Here is a 19444-nt window from a genome sequence, read left to right as displayed (position 1 = left end):
CTCTCTCTCTCTCTCTCTCTCTCTCTCTCCCTTCATCTGTGAGTGTGTGTGTGTGTGTGTGTGTGTGTGTGTGTGTGTGTGTCTTTCCTCTTCCATAAAATCTGATTTTTTGTTATTGTTATTGCATGTTTTTACTTCGTTACTTTTCTTTTGTGCGATAGCATAGGGACCGTTCTCTGGCTAAGAGGTTACTATTTCTATTTTTAAACTCGCTTTCCAAGAAGAAATCTGGTGTACATTATGCTTTGAATTAATCTCTCTCTCTCTCTCTCTCTCTCTCTCTCTCTCTCTCTCTCTCTCTCACACACACACTCTCTCACTCTCTCACACATACGCATAAACTCATACACTCACTCACTCACTCTCTCTCTTACACACACACACACACACACACACACACACACACACGCATTCTCTCTCTCTCTCTCGTTCTCTCTCTCTCTCTCTCTCTCTCTCTCTCTCTCTCTCTCTCTCTCTCTCTCTCTCTTGAGCTGATAGGGGCTAGTGTCTCATCTGTTGAAATATTATTTTACTTTAAAGTTTCTTTCATACGACATACGTAGCTTACATTATTATTTTCATACAGTTGAGGGACTGGGCGTGGCATATGATATTATGATGTAATGTCTAGAGATTTTTTAAAATCAGTCGGTCACATGGAATTGGGCATTCCCCTTTCCCCTACGATATTAAGTTACCCGTTCTTCCAGTGACTCGGTCATGAAGATAGGCTTGTTAAAAAAATCGATGATCTGCAGTTAGGAAATCCCGTCTTTGTTGGGGCAGCGTGGCTCCACGGTACGCTATTTGCTTCGCACCCGAAAGGTACCGAGTTCGATCACCCGCCGCTGCGCTGTGTGGCCTTGAACAAGTTTCCTCGCCCTAGCTCGATTTGCGGCGCTGCGTGCGGCATATTCCAGTCTTCCCTTGGAATAGACCCTAGAGACCAATCCCTATGAAATGTTTATGGTATATATATATATATATATATATATATATATATATATATATATATATATATATATATATATATATATATATATATATATATATATATATATATATATATATATATATATATATATATTTAAAATTACACGTTGATGGCAACTGGCAACCCATCTTGTCGGTACGTAGATAAATAAAATAACATTTTATTTTTCAATATTTTATTTGTTAGTCCAATCACGACACTACAACCACTGTGTATCATTATATTTATTTGGTTTCGTTTACTATTTTTTCCCCCAATTTCATGTATGTTGACTTCAAATTTTATGATTTATTGGCGAAAGCCTAAGAGTAAATAAACTTTAAACTTATTAATAGCCATTTTCAACACCCCCACCACAAACAATCATTTCTAACATCACCACTACACCACCACCTCTACCACTACTACACCGCGACCACCACCGCCACCACAACCACCACCACAGCCACCACCACCACATCATAATCATTATCATCACCTCACCCATCGTATAATATATGAGTCATTGTTTTTGTTTCGGTTGTTATTATTTATTTAGCGTTATCACAAGATTACAAACCTTCTTATTACCTATCACGTTATATGAAGTGCGATAACGATCAAACCTGTAATTCGCTGAATAATATTAGAACATACTTGTCGAGCAGGTGAACTTTCTAGATTATTTATTCCGGTTCTCTTCCTATTCTTATCCATATAATATCATATACCTAAGGTCAATCGCCTCGAATTCGTCGGCGGGAGACGGAAGAAGGATCGTGGATGCCTATAATTGATGATGTCATGTGGGCCACGTCGCGGCACGATCGATTTTATTTACAGTAACAACTTATGATGAAATCGAAACACCCGTTGATTTATGAAAACGGCCGTGTTGATTCCCTGCAGAAAACGTTGAAACGGATGGTTGCGGACTGCTTACGATAAAATTAATGTTTATTATAAATATATATATATATATATATATATATATATATATATATATATATATATATATATATATATATATATATATATATATATACTAGTAAAAAGCCCGCAATTTCGCGGGGAGAGAACTATTTTCATTCGATATTGCCTGAATCATTTTCTTGATTATCTTGATTACGATTAGATGCACACTTTAATCGATGTTCTTGTCGCTGCCATGCTTTATTCGGCATGATTTTAGTTTATCAGTCAGCAGATATCAATATCAATAAGTCACAAGTCTTTACAACGCTTGACTTGGGAGGCCTTCTGAAAGCTCATACAAAGGGAAACAACTTAAATAATATTCCCTAAACTAACCCCAAGAAAAAGTAAAACCTAGAGTACCTTTAACTAACCCTAATAGGAGAATAAACACCCTAGCATTATGACTAACCCTAATAGAAAAAAAAACCCTTGGACTGCTTTGCACTACCTTTCAATACTTCACAAATTAAAATGGCGGCCCAGAATCAAAACAATTGTCAAATTAGGAAATTTTAAACTTTCACAAATCTATCAAGGTTTGTTCTAGAGTTTTAAAAATGCTTTTATATGATGCAAATTGAATAAATAAACGCCTGACAAAAGATCAAGGGTGAAAATACAAATTGAATGAATACTGGGGATGTAGGAGCTTTCGGAATATTTCCCCTTTACCTAACTTATGTGAGGTCAAATGAAAATCTGAAGCAGACGCGGGCTAGAAGCTAGACAGATACAATTGACAGTTTGCCGACAACGTTTAACTAAATATTTCCCAGGGCAATAATTATCACATCGATGGCATAAAAACGACCGTAATCTCATCTCATGTAGTTCCATATCTGAAGCAGACGTCGGAGGTCATCTTCCGCCAAGCTGATCTATCTCTTGCCAATTCTATTAAAGCAGCGCCACCTTTCTCAGCTTCATCTGTCCAAGTTCTTATCCCTTTCAAATACGTTATTCTTTGTCTTCCTCTTATTCTTTTTCCATTCATCTTTCCAGTCAAGGCGAGTATTTCCAAACCAGGGTGGCGGATAATGTGTCCTAAAAATTCCATTTGGCGTTTGATGATTTTTGTTATCAGTGATCTTTTTCTGTTTGCCATTTCTAAAATTTCTTCATTTCTTTTCCTTTCCATCCATGACACCCTCATCATTCTTCTGTAAAACCACATTTCCACTGCCTCCAGTCTTTTAACCATGGTCTTGTTTATGGTCCAGCTCTCACAACCATATAGCAGCACAGACAGTACATAGCAATCCAGGACTTTGATTTTTGTTTTCATGCTAATATTCCTGTTTTTCATAATTGTATGCAGCTGGTTGAATGCATTCTTCGCCATACCTATTCTTTTCTTTATTTCACAATCTGATTTTCCATTGGATGTTACATTGAAGCCTAAATATTTGAAACATTCAACTTGTTGTATTGTTTGTCCTCTGCTTGTTATTACACAGGCTGGTGGGTTATTATTTTTAGATACCGTCATACATTCTGTTTTAGATATATTCAGTTCCAGTCCCATATTTTCACTACTCCTGACTACAACATCCAGTAATTCTTGTAGTTCATGTTCAGATTCTGCCAGTAGAACCGTATCATCTGCATACCTCAGATTTGTTACATTCTTTCCTCCAATACACACCCCCTTCTTATGTTCGATATCTCTTAATATCATTTCACTATAGAGGTTGAATAAATCTGGAGACAAAACACACCCTGCCTAACTCCTCTTCTAATAGGTGTAAAACTGCTTAGTTCGTTGTCAACACGCATTGCTGCTTCTTGTTCCCAGTACAAATTCCGTAATATTCTTAAATCTTTACCATCAATGTCCAAGGATGATAGAATTTTGAATAGTTTTTCGTGTTGTACTTTATCAAAGGCTTTTGAATAGTCGATGAAACACATTTACAGATCTTTATTTACTTCAATACATCTTTCCATCAGCATTGATAATGTGAATATTCCATTTCTGGTACCCTTGTCCTCAACAAAACCAAATTGCATCTCCCCAATTTCAGGCAGTAATATTAGTAGACGTTGTTAATCGGTAAAACTTGTTTAAAATTTATGTAAATCCGAATACCTTCATGTGATCAAGTGAATAATATCCCTATGAATGCCACGATTTGCTGAAAAATGCCAACACACACAAGCACACAAACACACATGTATTCACCACACACAAACACACACACGCACACACACACACAAGCATACACGCAATTAGAACATACTACAACACTGATCACCGCTAAATCAACAACACAACGGAAGTAATAATAATAATACTTGATGTCATAAATAGATGACGCAACCTGACAACTTTTTACAGTGTCAAAATTAGTTGAATTTGAGAGTCTTAGTGTCGTCGGTACATAGTTTATGATATCTGTTGGACTTAACGAACTTTCAAACTGACTTTAAATTATAAAAGGAAATCAAGTTATCTGTTTATCTATCTGTAAAAAATACATTTCTAATTTTCAAATCTTTCAGTAGAGTTGTGGCCCGTATCATTTTTTTTAATTGACTCAAATAAGCACAATGTTCTCCACAATGTTATATGTTTTTAATGAAAGGATATATATAATATATATTATAAGTTCATAATAAAGCAGGGTGTCGTGGCACTGATTTGTTTGGGAAAGTATTTGGCAGTTGACATTCTCACTCAAATTATTTCCCTTATTCTAGACTCCAGATTATGGGGATGAGAATGGACTTTTTACGTTTTGCATAAAATTGCTAAATTCATTGGCTGCATTAGAAAAAACAAAAACAACAACAACAAAAAAAAAAAAACAACAATAACAGCAACAACAATAACATTGAGCGCATATCCACTAAACGTGCTCAAAGCGCTTTACAAGGAATGGACGTGACGCCTGTTTTGGATATTACAATTTGTTTTCGGGCAGAGACACTGTACTCATTTTAAACATGAGTATGATGAGAGAATGTGAGTAAAAGGCCTTTCCCAAGGAATCAACTATGCGCTGAGCGAGACCCGATCAGAAAGCGAGTGTCATACCACAAGACCACATAGCCGCACTTGTGATTCATATTGTCAACACTGTAATATTGTAAACCTGGAGCTTTAAGCTCAATTTTAAACTTAATTATGAAACTTGAAATGGAATAAATGCTTTCTCTGTATTCTGTAAAAACATGTATTTAAAAAGTTGGCCAGAAAACTAACTCCTCATTCGTATATTGACCGATTTAAATGACCTCTTCTTGGCAAAATCTCTCAAACCTGAGACATCGCGAAATTGGTTTGTAGCTAATAAAGCTGATGCAGTACCCCCCCCCCCCCTCCTCGCTCTCTGCCCTCTCCCCTTCTCTCTCTCTCTCTCTCTCTCTCTCTCTCTCTCTCTCTCTCTCTCTCTCTCTCTCTCTCTCTCTCTCTCTCTCTTTCGTTCTCTATCGCTCTCTCTGTCGTTCTCTCTTGCTCTTTCTTTCGTTCTCTCTTGCTCTCTCCATCTTTCTCTCTCTCTCTCACTTCTCTCTCTATGTGCGTGTTGTTGCTGTCATTGTTAATAAAGCTGAATTAATAGGTCTTTATAATCTCTCTTGCTCTGTCTCTGTCGCTTTCTCTCTCTCTCTCTCTCTCTCTCTCTCTCTCTCTCTCTCTCTCTCTCTCTCTATATATATATATATATATATATATATATATATATATATATATATATATATATATATATATATATATATATATATATATATCTTTATCTGTGTCTGTATGTGTGCGTGTGCGTGTTTGTTGCTGTTGTGGTTGTTCCTATTAACATTCGCTGAAACATTCGCTCCATTCCCCAGCTATCCTCCCCCCTCCCATATATCATTCCATTTTTCTTATGCAGCTTTATAATTACAATCCGTTACTTAGACTAGAGTTCTCTTCTAATCAGTTATCTCTCGTCCTCTTGCTAAAAGGTGACGGTGACCCGAAAATTTCTCGAACGATCTTTGTCATGTGCTTCCACGTCACCCGTGTCGACTTACCTACTAAGCGAGAACGGCCATACACCGCAGGTGAACCAGGAAGTTTATAACATTATGTTGGTTTGACAGATCTGCGAGATTTATTTATTTATTTATTTATTTATTTATTTATTTATTTATTTATTTATTTATTCGGTTTTGAATGGTAAACTGCCCTTTCCCCACCACGGATTATCTTAATAAAGGCTACAAATGGTAGATCTACTTGTAGTGCATAACTTGCGACCAACATTTACGAACTTTTCAATCAGATAGTAGTAGTTGTAGTAGTAGTAGTAGTAGTGGTAGTTGTTGTAGTAGTGGTAGTAGTAGTAGTAGTAGTAGTAGTAGTAGTAGTAGTAGTAGTAGTAGTAGTAGTAGTAGTAGTCGTCGTCGTCGTCGTCGTAGTAGTAGTAGTAGTAGTAGTAGTAGTAGTAGTAGTAGTAGTAGTAGTGGTAGTAGTAGTAGTAGTAGTAGTAGTAGTAGTAGTAGTAGTAGTAGTAGTAGTAGTAGTGGTAGTAGCAGTAGTAGTAGTGGTGGTAGTAGTAGTAATAGTAGTGTTAGTAGTAGTAGTAGTAGTAGTAGTAGTAGTAGTAGTAGTAGTAGTAATAGTAGTAGTAGAAGTTGTAGCAATAGCATCACCAGTATTAGTAGTAGTAGTAGTAGTAGTAGTAGTAGAAGTAGTAGTAGTAGTAGTAGTAGTAGTAGTAGTAGTAGTAGTAGTAGTAGTAGTAGTAGTAGTAGTAGTAGTAGTAGTGATAGTAATATTAGTAGTTGTAGTAGTAGTAGTGATATTAGTAGTAGTTGTTGTTGTTGTAGTCGTAGTAATAGGAGGAGGTGGCGGAGACGAAGTTGTAGTAGTAATGGTGGTAGCAGAAGCAGAAGGAGCAGCAGTATTAGTAGTAGTAGTAGTAGTAGTAGTAGTAGTAGTAGTAGTAGTAGTAGTAGTAGTAGTAGTAGTAGTAGTAGTAGTAGTAGTAGTAGTAGTAAGAGTAGTAGCAGTAGTAGTAGTAGTAGTAGTAGTAGTAGTAGTAGTTAGTAGTAGTAAGTAGTGTAGTATAGTAGTAGTAGTAGTAGTAGTAGTAGTAGTAGTAGTAGTAGTAGTAGTTAGTGGTAGTAGTAGTAGTAGTAGTAGTAGTAGTAGTAGTAGTAGTAGTAGTAGTAGTAGTAGTAGTAGTAGTAGTGATAGTAATATTATTAGTTGTAGTAGTAGTAGTAGTGGTATTAGTAGTAGTAGTTGTTGATGTTGTTGTAGTAACAATAGGAGGAGGTGGAGGAGACGAAGTTGTAGTATATAATGGTGTTAGCAGTAGCAGAAGAACAGCAGTAGTATAAGTAGTAGTAATAGTAGTAGTAGTAGTAGTAGTAGTAGTAGTAGTTGTAGTAGTAGTAGTAGTAGTAGTAGTAGTAGTAGTAGTAGTAGTAGTAGTAGTAGTAGTAGTAGTAGTAGTAGTAGCATTAGTAATAATATGTTATGCCTGAGCAATACCAAGTTATAGTTGCACTCGTCAAGTTATACGAACGATCGACTGAACGATCACGTGATCAAATTTTCTTTCCCGTTCTCTCGTCACAACAATTCAGAACGAAGATGGAGAGCCTGCCTTTCACGTTAGAAGAGGGAAACGGTTCGGAATAATTGTGGTTTGATATTTATCATTTTGCGACAACAATAAAATATATTGTAGAAATTGCGATTTGATCCTTTTTTATTCGCGGGTGTAAATCGTTGACATTGCACTTTGTTTGGTAAAAATCGGACAAAAATTGCGACTTTGGTTATAAAAAATGACTTTGATGAGAAATTATTGTAACTTAAAAAAATTATAATTATTTTTTGTGGGCCGATTTTGTAATTTGTGGTATCAATTTTATTCTAATAGAGAGATAGGAACTTCCGATTTATTTTTTCTGATGGGAAATTGTTACTTTGTATAATTTAGTACCAAGAATAATGGTTGGTAAATAATAATGATCTACCGCCATCGTCTTAATTCGTGTAGAATTGTGAGTAGAGCCGACCGAAACAAAGACTCTACTCGCCTTCCATGTATTACGCTATTGTTATGCAAAAAGTGTAACACCTTTTTGAGTAGACTTAATAGGTAGAACATTGGTTTTTATTTTTTAAAAATCGGATGAAAACCAACTGTTTTACGAATAAATATGATTTAAAAATTGTTTTTCTTTATTTTAGCTTTTTAAACTGCTTTTTATTTATCGGCCGATTTTCTTGATTTCATATCATTGTTCACATCTCATTGAGACGATGATTCAAAAGAGTTTAAAACACAAATTTCGTTTTAAGATTGGGAGTCCAGCCTTACTAATTAATTCATGATCGTTGAGACAATGACGTAAACTATACATACAAAACCTCGTGGTCCAGCCACATGGCTTTGGTGCTACACAACCACTCGTCACTTTCGGACAACCGTATCCTTTGAAGGTATGAATTTTTATGAAATTTTATGAATGCTCTCAATGATATGCAACATCGGTACTACCGAGATCTCGTTCATGGCGTCGAGATTGGATGTAAGAAGGTTACATCCGGGTTTCTTTTTTCTCGTTCTCGTCGATCGGTGCCTCGATGGTAACGATTTCGTTAAGACTCCAGGCTAGGACATCTCCCGAACGAGTCTGGAGTTGACCATACCTTTTCCGTGTTGCTAGGCATTTTGAACACCTCTCTTAGCCAATCAGGGTTCGAGCCTGAGTGCGCGGGAAACCTGAGTGGCAGTTCTTGTAAATTCCGTCCAGCTGAACATAATACCGTCCTTCCAGTGGTCATGTTTTGTATTATGTTCTTTTAGTTGTGTTTTTATTCGTGGATGTCAGGAGGGAGACCAGAAGGATGGATGGATAAGTAGAGTTGTGTCGTTCCTATGTATGTTATACATGTAATTTAGTTTTCTGTAATAAATGTATTGTGTTCTTAAATTTTGATTTCCTTCAATTTATTGTTACAATTGTCTGGCCGAGAAACACTGACTTTCTCTTTCTTTCTCTTCCCTCTGATCAGGCTAGGCCAAGTTCAGTGGCTGATCTTTCCTTTACGAGGGAACTTATCAACGAGTTCCCTCTTTTTATCCTCCTAGTCTTTTCCTTTTCTATTCTTTTGTTGACGTTTCGGGCTATCTGACTCAACCGACTCTCCGGGAACGGCCAGAATCGTCACATAGTAGTACTAACAATAGTAGTAGTATTAGTTGTAGTAGTTGTTGTTGCAGTAGTAATAATAGGCAGATGTAGAGGAGGCGAAGTAATAGTAATAGTAGTAGTAGTAGTAGTAGTAGTAGTAGTAGTAGTAGTAGTAGTAGTAATAGTAGTAGTAGTAGTAGTAGTAGTAGTAGTAGTAGTAGTAGTAGTAGTAGTAGTAGTAGTAGTAGTAGTAGTAGTAGTAGTAGTAGTAGTTTTTGAAAACCAAAGCATTGTCATAACAATGCATTATGCATGAATAAATATTACATTTCATAGAACATTTTTCAGTAAAAATGATATGAATTGTTTTTCTTTTCTTTAATATTTCAGTTAATTTGATTTTCTAATCGATAAGAAGAATTTCCTGCTTTACTCCCACCGCAATCAAACAATTGAAACAAAGAGTTAATCATTTAAAACAACAAACAATTTCCTATTTTGCCAATGTCATTTCAACAACACATAAAACACATATAACTGTTGAAATTGCTTAAAATATACCACGATAAAGATTTATATTTGTAGGGAACGTATGCCAAAATTGCAACGATGTGGCTTAAATAAAATAGACAGACTGATCTGCCAAAAGGGGGGCATTTTTTCTGATATGGATTTTATAAACAAGAAGTTCCCTATCCTGGGCATTTTAAAATTTAATATCTTTAGCATTTTTATTGTTTTTTATGAGGGACTAAGAGATGCTTTATAGTTATAATATTATGTAAGCGTCTGTTGTTATTTCAATCCTTCCATTGTTCTGTTTATAAAATGATTGTTTATTTATGTATTTATATATTAATTTTTTTGATTACTAGTGGGATTTATTTTACCATTTGTGTCAGTATCAATGACATTCGTGAATCATTTTTCCCGGTAAACTACATAAATGATTGCGAAATTCAATAATTTTGAACCAAAAAAAAAAAAGCCATTTGTGGATAAAAGCACCACACTCAACCATGTCAACATCTTTCATGGAAGAAACAAAGCATACATTTTAGTGCAGCTGAAAAAAAAAATAAAACAAAAACCTACAGGATGCAACTTGACACATTCGATCCCTTAATCTGTTTATTTATTTTTGCCTCCTCTTAAGTCTCCAGTATATGATTATAAATAGAGGTTTTCTTATAATGTACATGAATAATTAATCTGCTCTCATATCAATGTATATCTTCTTCTTCTTCGCGTTAGCTCAGATGGTAAGTCCACTCTCCATCAGATATGCTGCTGTCCTCTAAAGATCCTCCAGGCTCCCGTGGAGCTTACTCCTCAGGCTGGTTGGAGCAGTCGGTGGCCAGTATTTTCTCCTTAGGCAAGGAGGGTTAGGCAATTCTGTAGGACGTGTTCACCTGTCATACTTTCTGTTCCACAGGGGCACTGACATATAGTTCCTACCTTGAATTTGGTATGGAGGTGATGGTTTAATCTATTATGACCAGTTCGCGTCCTCAAGATTATGATCTTGTCTGGTCAACTGTCAACTCAGGACCACTGCTTCATTCACCAGACCGGACTGACCATGTGACGTGACGGGAACGAAGAAGAAGAAGAAGAAGATTACATCCTAATTTCCGTTGGATGTGAAAATTAAATTTGGGAAATCACTTTTCGATAAAATGAAATGCTAACACTCATGTGTCAATGTTTAATCCCTAAATCAAGTAATAACAATTATCCCGACACAATATTCCTTCAGAGCCATTAGGTCCATCTAGCCGGAGTTTATCTCGGAGAACTGGACAACAGCAAGTACTATTCCAAAGTACGTTCCTCCAGATCTAACAGACCCATCTTCACAATCACTGCTTTGTGTACAAGGGGGGGGGGGGGGGTTGAGAAAAAAAAATCTACTGCACTCGGGATCGATCTTAGTCTCTTTGCATGTGAAGCGAGTACTCTGCCAACTGAGCTAACTAAGCTATCAAGATCCCCAAAGGATGATTAATCAATTCAATTATATAATTCCTATCCAGAACAATGTTTAACTTCCAGAAAAATGATTTTGTCTTTGATCCTCAGATTATACAGATAAGAAGATGACATCCCCAAACCAAGCTCCTAAAGGACTTCTGCGAATATTAAGCAATGAAGAATCTGTAGATATCGATGCATTAATACAAACGCTATGTAACGATATCCAAACAAGTGATCAAGCATCACTAAATGAGGGAAATAGCATTGGTCTAGAAGAGATTGAGCCTGTAAGCATTCAGGAAATAAATAATACTAATGCTAACATGGCAGCTGATGGAGCAATAGCCCGGCCGGATAAATTAATAACAGCAACACAAGCTTTATCACTTCAACTGAAACCATATTATAATTCATCTCCTGGGGGTGTCATGGAATTACCCGCTGAACAAGAATCTAGCCCACAAACTGCACGAAATAATGATAAAAATAATTATCCTTTTAAAAGCTTCGAACGTGCACGTGAAGTGACTAGCGTGAATATGTATGATATGGAATGCGGCGGTGGCAGTAGGAGAGGTATCACAGGGCTAGAGCATATTGAAGACCATCGGTTGGATGAAAGTGCAGCTGAAGGTTATTTATTGGCATTGCCCGTCCTCTTCAATAACCCTGTTCCTGAAATGGTTAATTGTTTTAACAAGACTGACTTACAGTTTGGACATGCGTCTCTTGCTGACGATAACATGAACACTTGGGTATGTTGCTTTGACTTTGTTGTAGTGTACATATTTTGTATTTGATTTTCCTTCCTTCATAGATTTGATGTAATGGAAACTTCCATTCTTGAGTAAAATAGTAATATTACTAGGTATCAGAATATGATGATGTTGATGGTTATGGTACTGTTGGTAGAGAGGAGGAGAAAAAGGAGAGGGATGATGATGGTGATGTTAATGATGATGATGATGATGATGATGACCATGCTGGGGGGAAGGGTGATGTTGCTGATGATATAGGATTATAAATACGTCATAAGCTGTATTTATATGAATTGGCAAAATTGACAATCGATACTACAACTTATAAGTATTTTGATTTCTCATTCATTGATATCATTTCCCCTATTAGTGTTAATGAAAGCATTGTTGGAGTATGTCCAACTAATTTAAGTCATAGATGAATACACAACATAGCTATAGCATAAGTAAGCTTTGCTTAACAAAAAGCCTGGGAAATTATTTGAACCAAAGGATAAATTGATGGCCTGGCCTCAAGCTGCAAAATTGTAGTGCTGTATTAGGCAAAGCATCGACACAGAAGTAAATATATAAATATTTCTTTAAAAAAAAATAAATTGTACTCGGTTATTCGTAAATTATTATTTTTAAAACTTTCGTGCACTTACTACTCAGATAATCAACAAAAAGCGGTTGTCTGAAGTTGTCTGACTGGGAGAAGTTGCCATTTAGGTGTATCAATATTGATGGGCTCTAAATTAAATCAGCTGAGATTGAAGAAGAGAACCAATGACTCATAGTCATTGGTTTAAAGAAGATGAGGGTTTGCTTCTCTATGTCCTATGAAACTTTGTCTCCAGCTTTTGTGATGACAATGACATCAAATAGGTTATCACATTGGCGTGTTGTGATTGCTGCCATTGCCTTTTCCCTCGACTGAGGTTTGATTGGTAGGACAGTCCCTTTCATCTTCACCTCTCCAGTCATTCTTTCTGACGATAGTTAGTGATTGCTTCAACGGAGAGTTTCACGCTGATTTCACGATTTTAGATAATGCCATCAGGCTTTTCTGGCATGATCTCAAATTTAAGGATGTCGATGAACCATTGATTCAGGTTTGTCTCAAAGTTATCAAAATTGTGGCATTGAGGCAGATTACGTTATTCCTTATAGATGGATAGAATTGGTCAATATTCTATTGTTATCCAGATATCAAATAAGTAGTCTTTATAGATAAAATTGCAATGTCAATGTCAATTTACATGTCTTGTGGCTGTGGTCAAATGTTCATCAATACAATTTGAAATATTTAATGATTCTTTACTAATATAATATCGTAAAAAATGGGACTTATGTGCGATGTTATATGTGCTACATTGTAGAATTGCTTTCCAAAAATGAAAGTTATGAAAGGCACCGGTGATTAACCACTTAGAGGGCTTAGTGAAAAGAATTCTCATATTATATGTTCCTTTCTGCAAGTCCATCATCCTTAAGAATTATCCAATCATTATTATTTAAGCCATTGATATTTATGTCAAGGTTATTTGAAAAAGTGTTTTCACAGATACTTGATGTATATTTTTCATGGCCCAAGACGTGTGATGATGAAAAGTTGACAAAGGAGAAGGCAAAGAGAGAAAAGAATAAAATCGCAGCCAGAAAAAGCCGGGAAAAGAAAAAGAAGAATAAGCAACAGCAATTGAAGGTAATTTATGAAAAAAAAATATCCCCACCTCCCCTCCCCCTCACGTCTCACCTTATACACACATCCGGGTAGTGGCGGGCGGGGGGGGGGGGGGGGGGGGGGGGTAATTGTGGCTGTTATATTTTTAAAAAAAATAATGCTGTAGTTCTTGATTTACTTTTTTCTTCAGAAACGTCCCAATCTTGTCTCGTTTTCTCTCTCTCTCTCTCTCTCTCTCTCTCTCTCTCTCTCTCTCTCTCTCTCTCTCTCTCTCTCTTTCTCTCTCTCTCTCGCTCACTCTCAGCCCCTTTTCATCACTCTAGTTCTCTTTGTCACTTTCTGTCTACCTCTCTGTATGCACACACACACACACACACACACACACACACACACACACACACACAAACTTAGAGAAAAAAAAACACTCAAAAAAACAGAGTATATAAAAAATAAATCATTTTATTTCTGTGTTTTTGTCTGTCCTCTGGAAGGCCAAGAGAAGAAACATTATTGTTTCCATATATTATATGAGTCACATTTACTCTCTTTACTTTCTGTGCTGCCATGTGGTCTTGTAGTATGACACTCGCCTTTGAATCTGAAGGTCCTGAGTTTTAATCCCACTCTGAGCGGTGCAAAGTTGAGCCCTTGGAAAAGGCTCTTTACTCACATTCTCTCACCGTGCTCAGGTGTAAAATGAGTACATGTCCGTTAATAGCTTTGTCTCTGTGGAAAATTGTAATGATCGCCTAACAGACATCATGTCTCGTCCTACAGGTTAAGTGTTGCTGTTGGCTTTGGACCCCTTGTAAAGCGCTTTGATTATGTTTGGTGGATATTGCCCTTTATAATTGTTCGTTTTTTTTTTGTTTTTTTTTGTAATATAAAAAATTGCTGGGTGACTTAGGTACCCTTAGATTTTAGTGTGAAAATGATTAAGTGAGCGGCGTATGATTCAGATAAATTAAATGTTAATTTAATGGTAGTACATAGCTGCCAATCCTACCGGAAATTGCGGGAGACTCCCGCATTTTCAGTTCGTCTCCCGCGCTCCCGCCGGTCACACCGATCTCCCGAATTATCGTGCAGTATGCAAATAGCTTTGTAAACACTACTTAAATCATTTTTTAAAACTTTTAAACTCAATTGTTGGTCATTCTAAAACTGTTTCAAGTCATAGTGTATCTTGATATCAAGTATGTTTAGTTTATTAGTAGTTGCCAGAGACATTCATTGATGGAGATTGCTTGTCTTTTTTTCTTTTGAAATGTAGATTTATACATTTATGTATCTCCCTGATTTTTTCTGAATCTCCCTGATTTTCTGACCAAAACTCCCTCTTAATAAGCTTGGTGGGTTGGCTACTACATCTGACTGGTAATCAGGAGAGCTGAGGTTCAATCTCCAGTCGAGGTAGACTTTTTTTGGTGGGTGGGGGTGGTTGTATTTTTCTTTCCTTCTTTGTCTGGCACGATTTCATACACTCTTTTTCATCGTTTTCTTGCATCTGTTCCTACTCCCTAATTTTTCACTCGGTAGACCCAATTCCTACTTTATATATTATGGGTTGGAAAAAAAACTCCAGTGCTTTTTATTATTTAAGTCATTGACTATTACCCCAGATATAAAGGACTCAATGTTTTCTGTTTCTTATCTGTCCTTGAACATTTTCTGATGACCAGTCAGTTCTATTTAAATCTCTGTAGATAGATGATGGATTTTTAAAAAATTATTTGCATCCAAGTACTTCTTGTAAGTTATTAATTTTCTATCATTTTATTTATTTTTATCTGAATAAACATGTTCACTATCTATTCTTATTGACCCTGTTTCTGATTTCAGATAAATAATGAGTTTCGTAAGGAAAATGAACGTCTAAAAAGAGATGTGAAAGAGCTGGAGGAAACACTGAATACACTGTTAGAGTACTTGCAAGAAGAAAATCAAGGTCATATTTTTAATTTTTAAATATATATTTTTTTCCTGAATATTATTGCTGTGTCGAAAAGGTGAAAATTAAAAAGCTGTGGATGGAAACAGTACAAACAAAAGACATTTTGGGGTGCAGAATCTTCCTCAGTAAAACAAAAACAAAGGAAGGTTTGCATCAGAAACGTCCATTATTTGTACTGTCTACATCCCAAGCCTTCCCAATTTCATTTTCTTGTTAGTATTTTTACGATCCTAGGTTCCAGGCAGCCACCATACTTTGCGTTTTGAATGTTCTTGCCTCATTTGTAACTCAGTGGTTCAACCATGTTAGAGTGGACCATTGACTCAGAATTGAATTTAGCTTATAATAATGAGGGTTGAATTGAAGTAATGTGGTTTTATTGAGGAGAATGGATGCATTTTTTCACACTGGAAATGCTCAAATTTCATTATTAAATCAACAGCGTGGCTCAGTGATATGGTCTTTGCATTGTACCCAAAAAGTGCTGTGTGGCCTTGAGCAAGTCACTTTGCCTGAGCTTACTTTGCTTCGCTACACTGCGGCTGATGCGTGGGCTATTCCAATCTTCCCTTGGAATAAACCCTAAAGACACATTTCTCTTTGGGGTATAGAAAGGAAATTATTTATCTATTAAAAAGACATCGATGCTTTCCAATTTTGAAGAACCATGTAAGGACTTATGGTTTGATTATGAAAATAATCGAAAAACTGAAAGCCTAACATCAACATAGCTTCTCAAAGGGCTGATAAAGTATGTATATTGTATCGACTTTGTCAACACTTTTTGGACAAATTTAAAAGTTACTACTGCTATAATTTTGGTGGCAAACCATCCAAATAAAAAAATCATTGTTATCTTTTTAACCTGGAGAAATGGATTCCACTGAATTAACACATTATAAACCAAAAATTCAGAGACCAGCTCCTAAAATATTGTAGAACTTTATGTTGCTGCTTGATCAGCAGCCAAACATTACAGTGGATAAAATACGAACCTGGTGTGAAATTATTTTAAATAAAGACAAAAAAATTATATACATGTAATTTTGTCTGCACCAATCTCTATACAGGAATTTCATTTTTCTTTTCGTTTACCCATTATTTTAACAGCTGTTATTCTGAAAAAAAAAGGTTTTCGCTGCACCGCAATCGAAATGCAGACGTCATTTTACACAGCCTCCTAATAATAAACATTTTTTTCTTTCAACATATTGTTTATGGATTGACTAGCTTTTGTCTCTTTTATTCTATCTGCAGTTCAGAAATTATCTGCTTATCTTCAAAGTTCCCATGATCATGATTATCAACGAGAAGTTGAAGAAGTTTGTATGGACTGGGACATTTTGAATGAAATCTTAACCCCTCAGAGTACAGATGATCCTGATTCTTCAGCTTTGAGTAATGTTACCCCTACTAACACAACTCAGTGTCCCTGGACGGTGGAGGATAATGCAGATAATGATTCGGATGAAGAAAATGTATTTAAATTTCTAACGAAGAAACAAGATTAACTTTATTAACGAATGCTACGAGAATACAAAGGCAACATGTTAGCTTAAGTTTTTTATTCACATAAAAAGAAATAAACAAAGATTAAAAAAACAAACTCTCTGACAGACGCAGATCGAAAGATCCCAAACAAAAATCTGAAACAAAAAAAAAAAAAAAAAAAAAAAAATCCAACTTATTGATATAGTATATTTTTATGATAAAAAAAAAGACTATCGTAATGATATTGAATGACTTAATTCTTTTTAAAAATTATTATTATAGTCCAGAACACAAATGTTGGCATGAGCTTACATTTTACTAGTACGGTCACATTAATATATTTGAAATTGAATTCATGATTGTCATAGCGCTGATGAAGAACATCTTGGAATGACAAAACTGTTGTAGTTATCCATCTTGATAATGATGTATTGTAAACGAAGTTATTTATTTATGATGTTATGGTTTAAATCACTTTGAAATGATGTATTTTCTGGTAATGTAACTGTTAAGATATGATCAATATGTCCGATTGGCGTGTTTATATTAAAGACAGATGATATGTTTTGATTTATATAGTAGATGGATATATATGATTAGAAATAATTATTGTCGTGGAATGAAGATAGAATTGATTGCTGTAATTAGAATGATAGCTGAAAATGGAGATGTTTTTAAAAAGATGAAAGCACTTTTTTAAAACTAAGTTTTAGGGTTCGAAGTGAAGAAGTTTTGATGAAAGCAAGGTTGGTCACTAAAGATTTCCTAATTTTGAGCAATATTATTTACCCACAGGTATGCTGTTGCAGCGTAAAATTATCTTTACTTGGTTTTCTACTAATGTGAAAAGGGTCACACAAAAATGGCAATAATGACAGCAGATTATTTTATCTGTTTTTGCTTTGTGTGGCATAAGTCTGAGAAATGACTGCAATTCATATTTTGCATTATAAAGTGCGAATATTTGGCACCTCAACTGTTGCAAATAATTTGCTTATAAAAGGCTTGCAAGTATGTTGCAGTCGTGTGCTCATCATGTTTTTGTTTTAAAGTAAAATTTTGTGACATTTACCAAATGTCATTGATTTTTCATGAATATCGTCTAAATATTTGTTATGGAAAGTAATCTGTGTTTAGATGATGTCAATCCATGTTAAAAATCATTTTAGACTGTTCAGTGTGAAATAAAGTTTTAGACTTTGCAGAGTCAAAATATTATTTTAGACTTCAGGGTCTCCCCCAGTTGACTCAGACATTATCAAAGAAGTTATCAAAACCTTAGAAAGGACGTTGAGCAGTTAAACCTATTAATTTAACCTCATTTCCCTTCTTCAGGTTTTGACTTCGAGTATTATAACTCTATTGTTAGTGTTACTAAATCGTGCCGAAGAGTTCATATTCTCTTTGATATGGTAATATGCTTTAAGGTTAAATCTGTAGCTTCAGTCATCTTTAAAAGTTTTGTTCTTGGAAATGTATTTTCAAGCTTGAGGGAGAAAAGGTGAATACAATTAATGGTGTTAAAGTATTTTTAATCTCTTAGCGTATTGACTCTTTCGTGTTACTTTTTACAACACAACAGTATTTGATACTGTGTCAAGTATGGTTTCTTAACTGTGTCAGTTTTAATGAATCAGACCAATATGGTAAAATAACAAATTCAAATCCTTATCAGCCTTATTTCTTTACTCCAACGTTCAGTAGTAATCGAATTAAGGAATAGATACGACAGGTATCGATTAAAAAAGGTTGTTGTTATTACCAAATTTATGATACATTAATTTACTGATTCTCTGTATTAAACGGTCAAACTTTTGTACATCATTTTCTGGCAAAGAAAAGGCCAGATACCACTTTGCTTCATGGTAAACAAAAGGTTTAGGAACTTATTTTCCTATGCTGTATAGCATGTTAAGAGGAGACGTGTTCCAAAGAGATGTGTTGCCTTAAAGCCTTTATATTTTTCTTGATGAGCCACAATAATAAAACTTATACACATACATTCCCAGGAGGCCTAATTTGATGTGATTGAAGTATTTCATTTAAAATCAAATCAATTAGTATCTTCCACTGAACATATTCAATGTTTACATAATCATATGACTAAACATTGTGTTTTTTCTATCGTTTACTCAAGTTAATTTGGTCTTGAAAGGTTCTCTGACAACAGCTGTTGTCAGTTGTAAAAAATGCCTGAGAGAAAAGTTACTATGGTAACTTGGATCATTTTAATCAGAGTAGACTTTAAAATTAGAAAAAGACAAAAGTCAATATTTACAACAACAAAAAAAAACAAAGCAAACAAATTGCCAATATGAAACAATCAAAACAACTATACAACAACAACAACAAAAAAAAAAAAAGGAAACCAAAAACCAAAAAAAAAAAATACAAGAAAATTCACGAAGTTGTGAACAACTGTGTGAAGAGGGTTGAAAAAAAAAGAAGTACCACCTGAGCCATGCACAGAAAAAAATTAGAGATTGTTAATCCGATTTTTTTGTTGCAGTGAA

General features: G+C 35.3%; 2 protein-coding genes across 8 annotated transcripts in view; one reads left to right on the top strand and one right to left on the bottom strand.

Moving 5' to 3' along the window:
• The window catches only part of LOC144973121 (palmitoyltransferase ZDHHC4-like), a 35164-nt gene extending 26650 nt beyond the window's left edge, over nucleotides 1–8514 (bottom strand). Inside the window, exon 1 of the mRNA XM_078915176.1 lies at nucleotides 8269–8514. The gene's annotated coding sequence lies outside the window, so the exon portion shown is untranslated. The remainder of the gene's footprint in view (nucleotides 1–8268) is intronic.
• The window catches only part of LOC144973122 (uncharacterized), a 27256-nt gene extending 7926 nt beyond the window's left edge, over nucleotides 1–19330 (top strand). For 2 of the 7 annotated variants that reach the window (XM_078915183.1, XM_078915184.1), the window contains exons 2-5: nucleotides 11168–11817; nucleotides 13397–13507; nucleotides 15329–15434; nucleotides 16698–19330. In XM_078915183.1, coding sequence (XP_078771309.1) covers nucleotides 11185–11817; nucleotides 13397–13507; nucleotides 15329–15434; nucleotides 16698–16951 — 1104 coding nt within the window. In that variant the 5' untranslated portion in view covers nucleotides 11168–11184 and the 3' untranslated portion in view covers nucleotides 16952–19330. Of the gene's footprint in view, nucleotides 1–8555; nucleotides 8832–11167; nucleotides 11818–13366; nucleotides 13508–15328; nucleotides 15435–16697 lie in introns of those variants that run through there. The other 5 variants (XM_078915178.1, XM_078915179.1, XM_078915181.1 and 2 more) reach the window with 4 other exon arrangements.
• The last annotated feature ends 114 nt before the right edge of the window (nucleotides 19331–19444 follow it).

Source organism: Berghia stephanieae, chromosome 5 (assembly GCF_034508935.2).
Source record: "Berghia stephanieae isolate SIO BIC M18660-M18661 chromosome 5, UCSD_Bste_1.3, whole genome shotgun sequence".
NCBI lineage: Eukaryota > Metazoa > Mollusca > Gastropoda > Nudibranchia > Aeolidiidae > Berghia > Berghia stephanieae.
This window is presented reverse-complemented; position numbering and strand designations above follow the sequence as displayed.